General features: G+C 42.9%; 1 protein-coding gene and 2 long non-coding RNA genes across 4 annotated transcripts in view; 2 read left to right on the top strand and 1 right to left on the bottom strand.

The window, feature by feature from the left end:
- WDR64 (WD repeat domain 64) overlaps positions 1-16,478 on the bottom strand; it is a 146,420-nt gene that overhangs the window by 12,539 nt on the left and 117,403 nt on the right. Inside the window, 6 exon segments of the mRNA XM_038395210.2 lie at positions 99-160; positions 2,331-2,436; positions 3,399-3,550; positions 6,874-6,910; positions 9,139-9,223; positions 13,538-13,630. Coding sequence (XP_038251138.2) covers positions 99-160; positions 2,331-2,436; positions 3,399-3,550; positions 6,874-6,910; positions 9,139-9,223; positions 13,538-13,630 — 535 coding nt within the window.
- The window catches only part of LOC122459430, a 124,197-nt gene that overhangs the window by 38,958 nt on the left and 68,761 nt on the right, over positions 1-16,478 (top strand). The window lies entirely within an intron of this gene.
- Positions 1-16,478, top strand: part of LOC122459431 — a 35,592-nt gene that overhangs the window by 13,275 nt on the left and 5,839 nt on the right. Inside the window, exons 3-4 of the long non-coding RNA XR_006280135.1 lie at positions 2,284-2,321; positions 3,980-3,984. This is a non-coding gene — a long non-coding RNA (uncharacterized LOC122459431). The remainder of the gene's footprint in view (positions 1-2,283; positions 2,322-3,979; positions 3,985-16,478) is intronic.

Raw genomic sequence — 16,478 nt, 5'->3', positions numbered from 1 at the left:
AACTTGTCTCAGGATAGTGAAGTATAATTCCATTTTTCTCTACCTGTCATATGTGAATGGTAAATTATTCAGGTGGAAAAACGATTTTTCATTCTCACCTTATTTTCATCCTGTGGATCTTCCAGGAATGAGCTAATATTCCAGTGCATAATATGCCCCTCTGTGTTTAAAACAAAACAAAACAGAATCATTTCAAAAGATTTATAAGTGTCCTCTGTTGCTAGATATGCTACCAAGTGTCCTGGGTAAGGACAAGGTAGAAGGAAGCCAAGGGTCAGGGCATTGAAATTTAGTTTTTAGGATAATGTAAATGTCACTTAACTATTTCATTAGCAAACAAAGAGGAAAATGTTAGTCCATATGTTACAATGGAATACTGATCTCCAGCCTATTTATGAAGAATGTCACATTAACAGCATAGATTTAATTGTTTGTTAAAAGCATCTAAGAAATTTAAATAATTACAAACACACAAAAACAGTCATGTACTAAGCGGAGTTACCTACTGCATAGACCAAACATGAGAGCGTTTCAGAGGGGTGACATTTTTCATTTTAAAATGACAAACTGGACAGAGTTTGATCAATCACATGCATAATGCAAAAGAAAAGAATTCATGCCTTTCTAGTGTGCTCATGTGGGGTACACAGTCCAAGAGGAGGGAGACTGACCACTGAAATGGGAATATTTACCTTGATAAAGTGTCCCTCCACTGCTCTTTGCTCCAGTTTTCTTCCCATGTTACAGTTTTTCCATCACCATTGAAATCTTCCCTTTGTTGTTCTCCCAATAGGAGGCTTCTGGGTAGTCCCAACAGCCACCTTTGGCAGACCTAGTCTCTAGAACTGTACACTTGGGCAGAGAGAAATGTGGGCAGCCCTAGTGGGGAAAGGATGAGAGGGGAGGAGGAGTTGGGCTAACAGACCCTATCCAAGCAATATAGCAATATGTGTCAGCAGTGGGGAGAAGGGAGGGGCGTGCAGGACATACACAGAGGAGAACTAGTAGGAAAATCTCTTGCAACCACTTAGAATCTGCAGCCAGTAATACACAAGCAGGTGGCCAAAAGGGGAAAGCCTCAAATGTAGGAGAAAGGGCTATGACAGTAGCATGGAATACTACTCCTCCATGAGCAGTAAAAAAACCTCCTTGCCATCCTGTGCAATATGGGATAGTTGATTAGAGAGAAAGCTTTCCCTTTAACCTCTGTCCATTTTTAAGGTAGTCTACATTGCAACCAGGGGTATGATCTGAAGCTCATGTAGACATACCCATGCCAGCTGTACTCTAGCTGGCTCAGCAAAAATAAAAGAATGCCATGGGCATGGACTTCAGCATGAGTTGCACAAACCCACCTGACCTGCCTGGGTGCATTTGTTTGCATGGCTAGTACTGAAGCCCACGCCATGGAGTCTTCACATCTATTTTTAGCGAGCTAGCTAGAGTACAGCTAGGGTGGCCATGTCCACACAAGCTATCCCATTCATACCCCTGTTGCAATGCAGATGTACCCTTGGTGTCAACCTCAAACCATTGTTACGTTCTGAAAGGTCTGGAAAAGCTTTTTCCATCCAGCAGCAGAGCAGGAAGTGTGGAATTACTGCAAGAAACTCTGTTCTCATGGGATTTCCAGCAGGAACAGAAATGTAAGTACCTGATGTTTCATGAGATAGACAGAGACAAAGAAGATTTTCAGGCCAAGTTTGAAGACACAAAAAGTCACAAAGTTTGAAGAGGTTTAGGTAAGCTTCAGATAAGCAACCAAACTTTTGCATGTTTTGCCAAATGAAAGCCACCTTCAACCTTTTGAGGTTTACTAAACATTAAATTAATGATCAGAGAAAGGGCTGCTGGCAGAAGCATCATTAATGCTTTTTCCTCCTCACATTGCTGTGTTATTTATGAAACGCAGGTCATTGTTGTATACTGAACTTTCACTGTCCATGAACTAACTGTCTGTGTGAAACAACAGCCACCAATTTGCTTTTAGTTGCAGCAGCCGGTTATGGAGAATGTGGGACTTTTGCTTATTCTTATTCTTAATCTTTGCCCTTAGTCTAAAATGAGAGAATTTAGATGGTAAGTATATGGGAGTTCTTTGTGTAGAGAAAATATAACACACTGCTCTTGCAAATAGCCTCTGTACTGGCAGTGTTGTTAGCTTCTGGCTTTAACCTGTATTCTTTACTCCCATAGACTCCCCTTTCCTTGATTTTTAATACAGTTTTGCTTTGGCCCTTCATTGCCACATTCCCAGCATGTTTTTACAATAATCTTTTTCAGCCACTACAAAGAGTCAGGAGAACTGTGACTGAGAAGCGGTCACTTACCCTTGGTGGCCGCTAAAAGCATTTTAGCGGAGATATCTGTGCACAGAGCAGTCAGAGGAATTGCAGGATGCTTTGTGAAGGGCAAAACTTCTCTCAGTAAATCTCCCTAAAACAAAAAGTATAGAGGAAAGCAGACTTTATCCACAAAAAAATCAAAGCAACAGAAATTTTATCATGTTCACGTGATGCAATGTTTTCTGTCGCTTTGATTTTTCATGCATTAAGTAAATAGCAAACCATATTAGTCAGCTTTTATACCAACATCATACATTGAGCTGCTTTATTATACCTGGAGGGTTCAATATCACAGTTAAATAAAATCGCTAAAGTTCTTAAAACCTTTTTATAATATATCTTAATTTATCCACCTAAAATCAAATTCTTCCCTGTCTTGTAACCCATATTGACATCAACCGGATTGCATAATGTGCAAGTCATACCGGACCCTCTACTCATTTATACAGGTGCACAGTCCATTATTGCTACATTATTTTCAAAGAATAAGTCAGTTAACAAAGCAGAATTCCTCTTATAATTGGAGCAGCAGACTCTGCCTTGCCCATCGCACTGTCTCAGAAGGCAGAGGAGGTAGATAAAGAATGGACCCCCAGGGAGTTGCATACCTTTTCAGACAGTTGTCACTACAATTATTCGCAAAAAGAAAAGGAGTACTTGTGGCACCTTAGAGACTAACAAATTTATTTGAGCATAAGCTTTCGTGAGCTACAGCCGATGAAGTGAGCTGTAGCTCACGAAAGCTTATGCTCAAATAAATTTGTTAGTCTCTAAGGTGCCACAAGTACTACTTTTCTTTTTGCGAATACAGACTAACACGGCTGCTACTCTGAAACTACAATTATTCTAAGCCATGATTTTCCTCCTGTTCCCCTTCCCCCTTCCCTTTGCTACAGCTGTTAAAGCAGCACTAAATTATGTTCATAGAAATAACAATCAGTGGGAAAAACCCTCCTATTCTTCATATGTTAGGTGGGAGCAGGATGCTGAAGATGTGGAACATTTTCTTCTTTCACCCCCAACCCCATCCAAACATACAATCAAATACGTTACCCCAATAGTCCATAGACAGACACAGCCATTTTCATGAGCAGAGGCCAGTACTGGTGAGCATGTATGTCCAGCTGTGTTTCTGGAGAAGCCAGAAGCTGATTTTTTGGTGTCAGAGGGTTGCACGTCTTCCTTGTTGGTTGTCTCTTCCCCTTCTGGAATATAATTGACCCCATTATCTTCTTGCCATAGTTCTTACAGTTCTTTCTTTGAACACAAAGCAATGGAACAATGCTAAGAAAAACATTAATTTTGACAAAAGAAAACTTAATTATAAAACAAAAGCCCCTTTGAAAATATTTCATAAATACTAGCAAGGAGCCATGGGGAGAACTTGGAGACACATTGTTTAGGAAGTATTCTCGTGACACTTCCTGTGCAAAACCGCACCATTCCTGTACAGGTGCAAAGAGCTCTTTTCACAGCATGGGGGCAGATTTCAGAAAAGCGCCATAGAGGGCCCATGCTCCCCTTGAGTGCCTCATAGCAATGTTCTGCTGCATCTCTAACTGTGGAGGCAGGGCAGGGATATGACCAGGGGACCTGCAAAAGTGCAGATTCACTGGTCAGAGTCTTCCAGGGAGTAGAAGTTCAGGGTTGTAGCAGTGGCTACTAGCTCAGCCCTGAGGTTGCAGATGTAGCCCAGGGAGCAGAGCTGCTGATATTCTGCAGGGAGAAAATTCCATCCTTCTCAAAACTATCAACAATCCCTATCCAAAGCCTGTCTGTCTCCTAAGCACTTGACAATTTGGCCTTCTATATTTCCTTCTTTGTTCTCTATTTCTAAAGATATGTGTGTGAACCAAGATCTTTATTTTAAGGGTCCATTTGCTTTTACCTCTAGGTCACTAGCTCAAACCTGACCCATGTGGGTACAGAGTGTCACCAATGGCCTATGTGAAATAATTCAGTGCCCGTTCTGTTGACAGGGACACCCGCCTGGCAGGACCATCAATAGTGATTGTAGCCAAATTCCGGGTTCCGTGTCAATTCCATTCTACTTGGATGCTGCTGCAATCCCATGCTTAGCCTGCCAATGGGGAAACACAATTTGCTGTCCAGATTCAAGTAAAGACTCCTAGCTGTGTCATCAGCATGCCACTGATATTTCAAAAAAAAAAAAAAAAAAGTACTTGTGGCACCTTAGAGACTAACAAATTTATTTGACCATAAGCTTTCGTGAGCTACAGCTCACTTCATCGGATGCATTCAGTGGCAAATACAGTGGGGAGATTTATATACACACACAGAGAACATGAAACAATGGGTTTTATCATACACACTGTAAGGAGAGTGATAACTTAAGATGAGCTATTACTAGCAGGAAGGGGATTCGGGGGGGGAGGAGGAAAACCTTTTATGGTGATAATCAAGGTGGGCCATTTCCAGCAGTTGACAAGAACGTCTGAGGAACAGTGAGGGGTGGGGTGGGGGGGAGAAATAACATGGGGAAATAGTTTTACTTTGTGTAATGACCCATCCACTCCCCAGGCCGCACAGTATGCCAACATTTTTATGGCTGACTTAGAACAACGCTTCCTCAGCTCTCGTCCCCTAATGCCTCTACTCTACTTGTGCTACACTGATGACATCTTCATCATCTGGACCCATGGAAAAGAAGCCCTTGAGGAATTCAACCATGATTTCAACAATTTCCATCCCACCATCAACCTCAGCCTGGACCAGTCCACACAAGAGATCCACTTCCTGGACACTACGGTGCTAATAAGTGATGGTCACATAAACACCACCCTATATCAGAAACCTACTGACCGCTGTTCCTACCTACATGCCTCTAGCTTTCATCCAGATCACACCACACGACCCATTGTCTACAGTCAAGCTCTACGATATAACCGCATTTGCTCCAACCCCTCAGACTGAGACAAACACCTACAAGATCTCTATCATGCATTCCTACAACTACAATACCCACCTGCTGAAGTGAAGAAACAGATTGACAGAGCCAGACGAGTACCCAGAAGTTACCTACTACAGGACAGGCCCAACAAAGAAAATAACAGAACGCCACTAGCCATCACCTTCTGCCCCCAACTAAAACCTCTCCACCGCATCATCAAGGATCTACAACCTATCCTGAAGGAGACCCATCACTCTCACAGATCTTGGGAGACAGGCCAGTCCTTGCTTACAGACAGCCCCCCAACCTGAAGCAAATACTCACCAGCAACCACATACCACACAACAGAACCACTAACCCAGGAACCTATCCTTGCAGCAAAGCCCGTTGCCAACTCTGTCCACATATCTATTCAGGGGACACCATCATAGGGCCTAATCACATCAGCCACACTATCAGAGGCTCGTTCACCTGCGCATCTATCAATGTGATATAAGCCATCATGTGCCAGCAATGCCCTTCCGTCATGTACGTTGGTCAAACTGGACAGTCTCTACGTAAAAGAATAAATGGACACAAATCACACATCAAGAATTATAACATTCAAAAACCAGTCGGAGAACACTTCAATCTCTCCAGTCACTCGATTACAGACCTGAGAGTGGCTAAAAACTTCAAAAACAGACTCCAACGAGAGACTGCTGAATTGGAATTAATTTGCAAACTGGATACAATTAACTTAGGCTTGAATAGAGACTGGAAGTGGATGAGTCATTACACAAAGTAAAACTATTTCCCCATGTTATTTCTCCCCCCCACCCCACCCCCACTGTTCTTCAGACGTCCTTTTTAACTGCTGGAAATGGCCCACCTTGCTTGTCACCATGAAAGGTTTTCCTCCTCCCCCCCCCCGCCCTGCTGGTGATGGTTCATCTTAAGTGATCACTCTCCTTACAGTGTGTATGATAAAACCCATTTTTTCATGTTCTCTGTGTGTGTGTGTATATAAATCTCCCCACTGTATTTTCCACTGAACGCATCCGATGAAGTGAGCTGTAGCTCATGAAAGCTTATGATCAAATAAATTTGTTAGTCTCCAAGGTGCCACAAGCACTCCTTTTCTTTTTGTGAATACAAACTAACACGGCTGCTACTCTAAAAACTGATATTTCAGGACTCCAGTCTCTCATTATCTGCCCCAGCTGCCTTCCATGCACACTGATGAAACAGATCCCTACGGAACCCCACACAATCATAGAATATCAGGGTTGGAAGGGACCTCAGGAGGTCATCTAGTTCAACCCCCTGCTCAAAGCAGGACCAATCCCCAATTTTTGCCCCAGATCCCTAAATGGCCCCCTCAAGGATCGAACTCACAAGCCTGGGTTTAGCAGGCCAATGTGCAAACCACTGAGCTATTCCTCCCATCCTCACAGTAGGATGGGCGGCTGGGATTTCTATACGCTTTAGCTGATACCTTCAAACATCTCCTTAAAGCCTCTCTGACAACAGGCAGACAGTTTGAAAAATGGGCTTTTCTTCCCCCAGGTATAAAACACCCTATCCTCCCCAACCACCCAAGAAATCTTCGAGTATAAAGAGCAACACATTCCATACCTACTGTTGCTGGAGACTCTCCATTGTTTACATCTTCCTAAAAACAAGATTTATAAAACAGAAATTGAGCCAGAAAATTGAAAGCAGAAGAGCATACACACAGTACTAGACCTTGACATGCCCGGAGAAACAGTTTTCTAGACTGTCATTATTTAAGGAATGAACTAATTCCCTCAGAGGCTTATGTGGAACTTCTCACTTATATTGTCTCAGCTTCCAAGAAGGGTCTAGACTAAGTTAATTCCTTTCTGGGATAATGAATAGACACACACACTCAGAATATAAATTCATGGGGATGATTTTCCAAAAGCACAAATGAATGGGAGTTAGGTGCCTTTGCAGATCTCCTCACTAGTTCTTAAAAAGAAAAGGAGTACTTGTGGCACCTTAGAGACTAACAAATTTATTTGAGCATAAGCTTTCATGAGCTACAGCTCACTTCATCGGATGCATTTGGTGGAAAATAAATAAATAAATTTGTTAGTCTCTAAGGTGCCACAAGTACTCCTTTTCTTTTTGTGAATACAGACTAACACGGCTGCTACTCTGAAACCTGTCACTAGTTCTTGTCATTGCCTTGAGCAAAAATGGGTAAAATAGCAAAGTTGCAAAGCCTACCCACATATAGCCCCATTTCAGCAAACAAATGCTTCTTTTTAAAGACTTCAGTCAAATTCTGTCTGCTGCTTCTCTCAAGCACTGCTTTCAACTGTATTTTAACCCCACTCCTAATACAAAGTCCTGTTGGAATTAAGTGTGTGGCTTTTCACTCTAAAATCAGTACTTTCACATGGCCTCAACCTCATGGTTGGAGGTGTTGGACAAGTGGGTTGCCTCCAACCTTCATTCCATGTCTATCTATATGGGTCACTCTGTCAACTACAGTAGAACCTCAGAGTTATAAACACCAGAGTTATGAACTGATAGTCAACCACACACCGCATTTGGAACTGGAAGTACACAATTACGCAGAATCAGAGACCACAAAAAAAAAAAAGAAAAGTAAATACAGTACAGTACTGTATTAAACTTAAACTACTAAAAAAAATAAAAATGAAGGGAAAGCAACATTTTTCTTCTTCATAGTAGAGTTTCAAAGCTGTATTAAGTCAATGTTCAGTTGTAAACTTTTGAAAGAGAAACCATAACATTTTGTTCAGTTACGAACATTTCAGAGTTACGAACAATGGCCATTTCTGAAGTGTCTGTAATTCTGGGGTTCTACTGTACAGAGATGTGAACCCACTGAAGGGTCTCCAAGGGCTATAGTGGGGTGGGCCCAGTTGTTAGGCAGGATCTGTAGGAGGGAGTGGAAGATTTCAATAAGTCAGGAGGGAGACTAGGAAGCACAGGGTGCTTCAGGGGTTATAGATGAAGATGACAAGCCTCCTCAGTCTATTAAATATGTACTGGCCTGTGTATCTTCATGTGCAAACTCCTTGGGACACATTTGACAACCACAATCTGTTGCCATTTATGTATTTTTAGTACCTCAATGGCTTCACTCAAGTGTGCGGATCAAAATTATGCATATGCCAATTTGGGAATTTAAAAATGTATATACTGTGTTGAGAAAAACAGAGCCTGAGGAAAATTATGAGACAGTAGCACATTTTAAAAAATTTCTGGGTCCTCATCTGAGAATTTCTCCCCACTTTCTTCCACATTGCACCTCTTTCTTCCAGGCTCTTCAGCTCTGGCATTTTCTTCTGGCAGGAAGGGCAGGACAAAACTACCACAAAATCACCAAGTTAGTTCTAATGAAAATACTCTTATCTATATACTGAAATCTACATGGTAGACTTAAAAAATATTGCTTCAGCCCTTACAAGGAAGTACTTTAAATATTCCCGAGTTATTCAGGGCACACATGTTAGTTTTCCTACAATACAGATGTGACTTCAATGTTCATATTTCATTCTAGAGAATCCCAATGTCCTCGTTTTGTGCCCTGTGCCGTTCCCCCTTAAAGAAGGAGATGCTGGTGATATGCATCCTACAAGACCTTTGATATCAGTTGCCTCATGTACCAGCAGCAAGCTGCTGAACGGCACACACTCCCAAATCCCATCTTCATTTCCATCTTTGTGCTGTGCTTGCCCTCTAGACTGGGAAGCAAAATGAATCAGACTTCTGGGGAGCATGGGAGAACATGGCAGGGCAGAACACTGATCTTGTCAAACGACGGGCTCCTCTGTTTTTTTTTTTTAATCTGCTATATAGAAATTTAGCTTGGATGAAGTGGAAACCAAACAGCCAACATACCTTGTTTAGACTCAAGTGGCTGCCTTCTGCATCCTGTGTGGCAGTCATATCACTTACAAGGGATGAAGTGGTGGAGGAGCAGTGACTAAGGAAAAAAATCCAGAGATATGGCTGATGGCACATAATAAAATATGGGTGACTACTGACATTCTCGGAGATTATGTTAGAGATCTACAGTTAATATTAGCCAGTGCTATTGAAGAAGAAAAAGAAAAGTAGTGTCTCCACTAGGTAGACTAAGTTTTCAAAAATTGTAGAAAGTGACATAAATATGTGAGCAAGATCTACAAAGATCTGAATCACATACCAAGCCAGAATCTGCACCGATTTCCATCCTGTGGAACTGCATGAAGGTCCGAGACATTGCAGTGAACTAAATTTTCTCTTTATTGATTTTTAAGTAAAGGAGGGAGAGGTCCTAACTGTTCCAGTTTGTTTCTACATGATGTTTGATTTCCACTTAGCTTTGTATTAAATGCATAAAATTACATTCAAGTGACATTACAGGCTAAGAGTGTGCAGTAGGCGGATGATGATGAAAGATGGCCATTATCTCCTGGAGGCATTGTCCATCAGGGCTGGTCCATGACTGCTGGAGACACCTCCCATAGCAATGGTCACTGATACACCCTTTCCATTGGAGGAGCTTGTCCTTCTCCTGTGTTCAGTGGTGGATTAGCCACTGGGCCAACAGGGCCCTGGCCAACTGGGGGCCTCCGGAAAAATGAACGTTGTCGTGCCCCAACCCACTCCGCCCACCTGGTGCTCTTGCCAGGAAGCAGGGCAAGCCCCCACACCCCTACCCTGCTCTCCAGCAGGAGCACCAGGGAGGAGGCACAGGGGAGAATGCAGGCAGAAGATGTGAGGTGGGGCCCCCAACTTGCTCTGGCTCAGGGGCCCCACAAAATGGTAATCGGCCTCTGCCCATATTGGCTCAGCTTTATCAGCACATCTAGGGGTGAAGGCAAGTGGGCAACGCCAAGCCCTAATCGTTCCCTGCAGTTTTTTGAATTATGAGCACTACAGTGGTATCTCCCAGTGATGGTGCACAAAGAGCACAAGCATATAGCTTGCCTGAGCAGGAATTTCTCTGCTATGACTACTCTGGGCTGGGCATCTGAACTGAGAGCCTCTCCCCTGTGCTCTCAATGACCCTCCCTGCTTGCCGTAAACATCATGAAGGAGGAAGCTGCCTGATTCGAATGCAAAGACTGGAGACTGGGAGCTGGCTAGGCTAGCAGACTGGGAGCTAGTCTGAATGGGAAATGTGGGCAGAGAAAGAGACAGATTGGGAAGCCAGAAAGAGTATGACCAGAGAATGCCTGGGCAAGAAATTGGAACTAAAAGTGATTAGGTTTGGACACTGGGAATGGGGAGAATGCAGGCAGAAGATGTGAGGTGGGGCCCCCAACTTGCTCTGGCTCAGGGGCCCCACAAAATGGTAATCGGCCTCTGCCCATATTGGCTCAGCTTTATCAGCACATCTAGGGGTGAAGGCAAGTGGGCAACGCCAAGCCCTAATCGTTCCCTGCAGTTTTTTGAATTATGAGCACTACAGTGGTATCTCCCAGTGATGGTGCACAAAGAGCACAAGCATATAGCTTGCCTGAGCAGGAATTTCTCTGCTATGACTACTCTGGGCTGGGCATCTGAACTGAGAGCCTCTCCCCTGTGCTCTCAATGACCCTCCCTGCTTGCCGTAAACATCATGAAGGAGGAAGCTGCCTGATTCGAATGCAAAGACTGGAGACTGGAGCTGGCTAGGCTAGCAGACTGGGAGCTAGTCTGAATGGGAAATGTGGGCAGAGAAAGAGACAGATTGGGAAGCCAGAAAGAGTATGACCAGAGAATGCCTGGGCAAGAAATTGGAACTAAAAGTGATTAGGTGTGGACACTGGGAATGGGGAGGAGCATAGGACTGAGATAAGGAGAGCAGAGAGGTGAAACTAGGATTTGCTGGGCAAAGCAATTGGGATGAGATGTCAGGGATGGGGAAGAGAAGACTGGGAGAAGAGAGGTTGGAGGTGATAGGGTAAAAGGGGTTACACTTGTGGGGAACAGGCAGATGATCTGTGCCCACCAGCACACACTCCACTCCATAGCCTGGAATGGAACCTAAGATTCTGAGTCTCACCATGCCTCTGCTGTCAGCAAATATCTATGAAACCCACTGACAAAATGTCCCATCCCCATCTCGTGCAGATCCACACAGAGGATGACAACCTACTACTGTTATCAGTTACTCCATTAGCTCAAGTGGCAAAGATCTGTGCTGTGATCTAAAGACTCCAACTCTGCATATCACACACACAGGTGTCACTGTCGTGCTTCATGATGGAATTTCTCCTTTTCAGATTTCCCTTTTTAATAACCTAGGAAATCTCTCTCTCACACACACACACACACACAGCTATTAAAAGAACATTGTTCAGGTTGCAAAAGAAGCACTCAAAAGTTAAAAAATGAGGTTGCCTGTGCAACCTTAGTTCAGCTCCCCTGAGCTTATGCATGGATACAGCCATTAATTAAATGATCACATGCTATTTTCCCGCCACAACGCTCCTGCTTCATTCAGTGCAATGGGGGGGACTTGTCTTGGGGTGAATCAGGGTTGTGTAATGAAGGAGACTGTGGCAGAAGTCAGAAGGCGTGTAGCAAATGAGGCAGGGAACTGCAAGAAAGAGAAAGAAGGGTCTCATGGTTAAGGCAGTTAAATGCTGCCCTAGAGAATTGGATTCTATCCCTGCCTGTGCCATAGAGTTCCTGTGTGATGCTGGGCAAGTCACTTGAATTGAACATTTCACAGGTGGTCACTAATTGTGTGTTCCTAATTTTCTGGATGCCCAGTTTGGGCCTGATTTGCAGAAGTGCTGAGCGCACACAGTTGCAGCCAAAATTAATATGGGAGTTGTCCTTTGAACATAACAGTGCTAAGGACGCTGAAAAAATCAGATGCTAGTTGTCTCAAATTGAACACCCAAAATTAGTGGATACTTTTGACCTTAATATTTCTGTATATCAATTATCCATCCAGAAAATAGGAATAATAATACCCTGTTATTTCACAGGAATGTTATAAAAATAAATGAATGTCTGTGAAGCAGTCATGAGCACTACAGAAAAATCCATGAGGAAATTAATAATCTTGTCTTCAGAGCAGGGTTTGATAGTGTGCAATAAATAAGGCCTCAGACCACACTTTGAACAATGGGGATATAACAAAATAGTGAATCCATCCATTCATTCTGTGAACTGAATGAGGCAGGGATCCCGTGGAACAAGTGGTATGTGATCGTGTAATTAAAGACTATCATAATACATATGCGCAAGGGTGCATCCTTAATTCTGGCATTTCCTAGCCTTTGAGTGCTTTACTTTGCAAGCTTAGCAAATGTTCTTTTAATGTATTTTTGTGTGTGTAATAGCAATAAGCTTCCATTTAATCAGAAACAATAATAGAAAATACAACCTATGCAAAACATGTATTATTCAATGTCATTGCAAGAGCCTCACCTTTCAATAGTCAGAATATTTCCTGACATAAAAAAATGCAAACTGTGAAACCTAATCACTGCATTTAATTTCATTTACCTGGGTCTCTTTGAAAAGAAAGGGCCAAATGTTATGGTTTAAGATTGAAAGGCTGATTAACATCTATTAAATGGTTATGGCACATTTAGGTGTAGTAAGTATGTAAGATGCTTTAAAGATTTAAAATGACACAAGACCACAAACCACCTTACCGATTCAAGGGGGCATAAAGCTGCTTAATTGCTTAAATCCTTAATACTGCATAATTATTTAATCCAAATTAAGTCGTTAAGGCTGCCAGGCGTCTATGAACATACATTGGAAAATGCGCGTTTGTGAAAACGTACACATGCTCAGCTCTCCACTCTAGACATATGCGCTTTGTGACTGAGCATCTGTCCTGCATACATTAATTTTTGAGGAATACTGGCCTGCCACTACTATTGTTTGTTAAGAGCTGACTGTGGACTTGAGGGTTGTACAAATCACAACAATAAAAAACAGCCTCTGCTCCAAACAGCTTGCAGTCTACAAAACAGCTTAAAAGAAGGGAAGAGCCACTGCAAAAAAATCAGAAGAGGGGGCAATTTGGGGTTTTAAATAGATTTGTTATATTAACTTCTTATGGAGCAGAAGTGAGGCTTAGGAGTCTTTTGAATGAGGAAGGGGAGGGGCATCTCACATGTAAAGAGTCACTGAGGAAGGAATGGGAAAGCTAAGCACCTACTTGGGTTTGTAACTGGATTACTCAAACCCAATTAATCCAGCTCAGTGCAGCTGTAGGTTATCCTGGGGTAAAAGAGTGGTGGAAAAATTATGCCAGTTTAACAGAGCAAAATTCATAATGCAGAGCATGCCATTCAGTTACCTGGAAGAGAAATCACTCCGGAAGAGGAATAGCACAGCATTGACTCCATATACTTGACCGGTAGCATCTTGACCAGCCTGATAAGTTTTATCCCTGGAAATAAAGAGGTTTGTACAGGATTTGTCACACACTTCAACACCTATTATGTTTATTACAGTGCGTTGTTCTTAGGTAAGATTATAGACTGAAATGCATAACCTCTTAAGAATTAAACAATTTTTGTTTCCTGGGGCTTAGGTTACATGTAAGTAGTCATATATAATTTTGCAAAGTCAATTTATTGTTATGAATTATGCTGGCTTGACATCTTTAGAAAAGATCGCACTTTTTTTCCTAAACCCATGGAGCAGGTTTAGTGTATGCTGTGCCATTGTAAGCATCCCCACCAGGAACTGAACTGAGAGCCTGGAAGCTGATGGAATGGCTCAGTGGAAAAAAAAAAAAATCTTTCAGTCAGCCAGGCCTTCCACCAAGACTCAGCATTTAAGACAAATAAAAATATGTTAACTGAAGCAGAAAATTGCCATAATCTTGGCATTCAGTCCAGTCATGTGAATCATGGGTACAATGCCCTATTTTCATCCAACATTTCCCCTTCCTCTCTCTTCCATGCAGTCACACTAATAGCTCTCCCCCTATGCAAGGGGAGGGAGAAGCAGACCTGTAGTTAAATCTTTCATTCCCCTTTCATTTCTCCCTCATCCCTTTTTGGGAAAAGAGTGAAGGGAGGAAAAAGTGGAATTTCACCCACAATTTTAAAAACAATTTTTTTGAAAAATATAAAATTTTGTTGAAGTTTTAGTGTTGACATTTTGTCCAAAAAAGAAACTGATGAAGATAAAAAATGTCACCAAAATCCCATTTTTTATTCAGAATGTTTTTCACATTAATAAATGTGCCCAGTTCTAATAGCTTCTTCTAAGCCAGAGTGTAGTTTTCAAGGTAATTACTTACATAAGTTTACTAGAGCTAGGCAAAACTGTTCAGTGGCATGTGACAATTCTTAGGGGGAGATCAAATTTGGGCTGCTAGAAAGCTGAGACCATACAGAGATCACTAGACCATCCTGCCAGTCCCTGGTGGGCAAGATATGGAAAGGCGTAGAACAACATTGATTGAGGGAACTCTCAGGGTCTTAGGATTTCTGCCCCCCACCCACCATCCCAATAACTTCAGAGTTTCTGGAGACTTTAGGAGTGATAACAGTGATATTTTTAATGACAACTTTTTGGAGCAGTTAATTAGGGAAGAAGGTGTTTTGAAGGGATTTCTCTGTCAAACTTTGGCACAAAAAATGAGAAATATTTAAAAGACAAACAGTGAGGATCAAGAGGAGCACCACCAAAAGACAGGGGAAAGGAAAACAAATATGGAATCTAAAACAAGCACCATATTAGTAGCTCTTGGAACCAGCATGAAGGTCAAAGTAGACCAGAAGCCACTCAGATGAAAGAAAGAAGAGCTTTCCTAATACAACTAGATATTGGCAAAGTAGTGATGATCAGTACCGTAGCAATCCTCTCCAAATCTTATCTTTTTTCAAAGCCAAACCACTGATGTCTAGAGGAATTCAGTAAAGGATTCTCCTCCAGAAGAAGTGGGGCCACCATCTGCCCACTCATGTCCATCCACACTTGGCATTTTCATGCAAAAAATGTAGTCTTCCTTTACCATGCCATTAGGAGATGAGAAGGCTTTCTACTGCTCCACTTCTATCATCTTCAAAGGGCAGCCAGCTGGCTTTGTCCCAGTCCAAACTCATGAGAAGGTGACCGCCTGGCCTCCTTCTCTACCTCTTTGCATGGTGTGATGGCATATACAAACACCACACCAGTAAGGAAGGGGTTGAGAAAGTGCAAAGCATGCATGGCTTGGAGGAAGAGCTCAAAAGGAAAGCAGACCAGGTCAGGAGGAAGGTAAACAGTGGAAGTGAATTGATGTACATTCTCAGATCCTGGGAAGCAGCACTACACGATGTCCTAACGCCTGAGGCTTCTGCTGGTCTTGACTTCACCAAACTCACAGAGAAGGGGCTCATGGAACTCAGATCTGAGGCTTTACCTTTGATTTCAGTTGTTTAATTCCTTGTTTTTAAATGCCAGGAGGGGACTGGTAGGAATGACCCAGGGAAACAGAAGCATTGCACTTCTGGGTGCAGAACTTAGCTATCAGCTTCTGGGCTCTGCATTGGGAACTGGTGGAGAGGGTGGTTCCCTAACAACTCCTAGGCAGGGTAGGAGGCAGAAAGCTTACCCCTGATATGGGAACTCTAGACGAGAGAAGCCCTAAAGCCAGAAGGCTCAAGATTACTAGACCTTGATGCAGAGGGGGCATTGCTGGACTCTTTATATAGCCCAGGTCATCACTGGGCTAGAGCAACTGTTGGCAGGATATACCAGGAAAAGAGGAGACTCTACGCCCATGCCCAGCCATAAGGGGGCACCCATGATGAGCAAATTCCCTCACACAGCAGTTGACAATACCACTACCTTTCCAAAATTCAGGATTAAGGGATCTTCTGGGGGATGGACAGCCAGCCTCCCCATCCTTCAACAACAGGATAAGGAAATGCTCCAACAAATCCGCCACTACTCCTGGACCTTTAACCACGTAAGGTGTCCAGGGGCCAGGATGTGGCAGAATGCACCATATTTTAATGAAATCCCCATCCTTAGGCCAGGAGCAGCAACCCCAGCATGGTCTAATGAATACTTCAGGGTCCCATTGCTGAAGAATGGATGGGCAGTTTGCCTATCTACCCACAAAAGATACTGCCTCAGCTTTATTTTTTTGGAGGGTGGAAGAGGAAGTGTGGCAAAGATAACAAAAGCTGAGAGAGGGGTGCTCGGGCCTGCTGGAAGCATCATCGAAGAGCCTGTGCTTGCCCATCGCTCGCTTGATGATGTTAGACCATTTCACATTGTTGTGGGGGCAGAGTCCT

This window comes from Dermochelys coriacea, chromosome 3, assembly GCF_009764565.3.
Source record: "Dermochelys coriacea isolate rDerCor1 chromosome 3, rDerCor1.pri.v4, whole genome shotgun sequence".
Classification (NCBI taxonomy): Eukaryota; Metazoa; Chordata; order Testudines; family Dermochelyidae; genus Dermochelys; species Dermochelys coriacea.
This window is presented reverse-complemented; position numbering and strand designations above follow the sequence as displayed.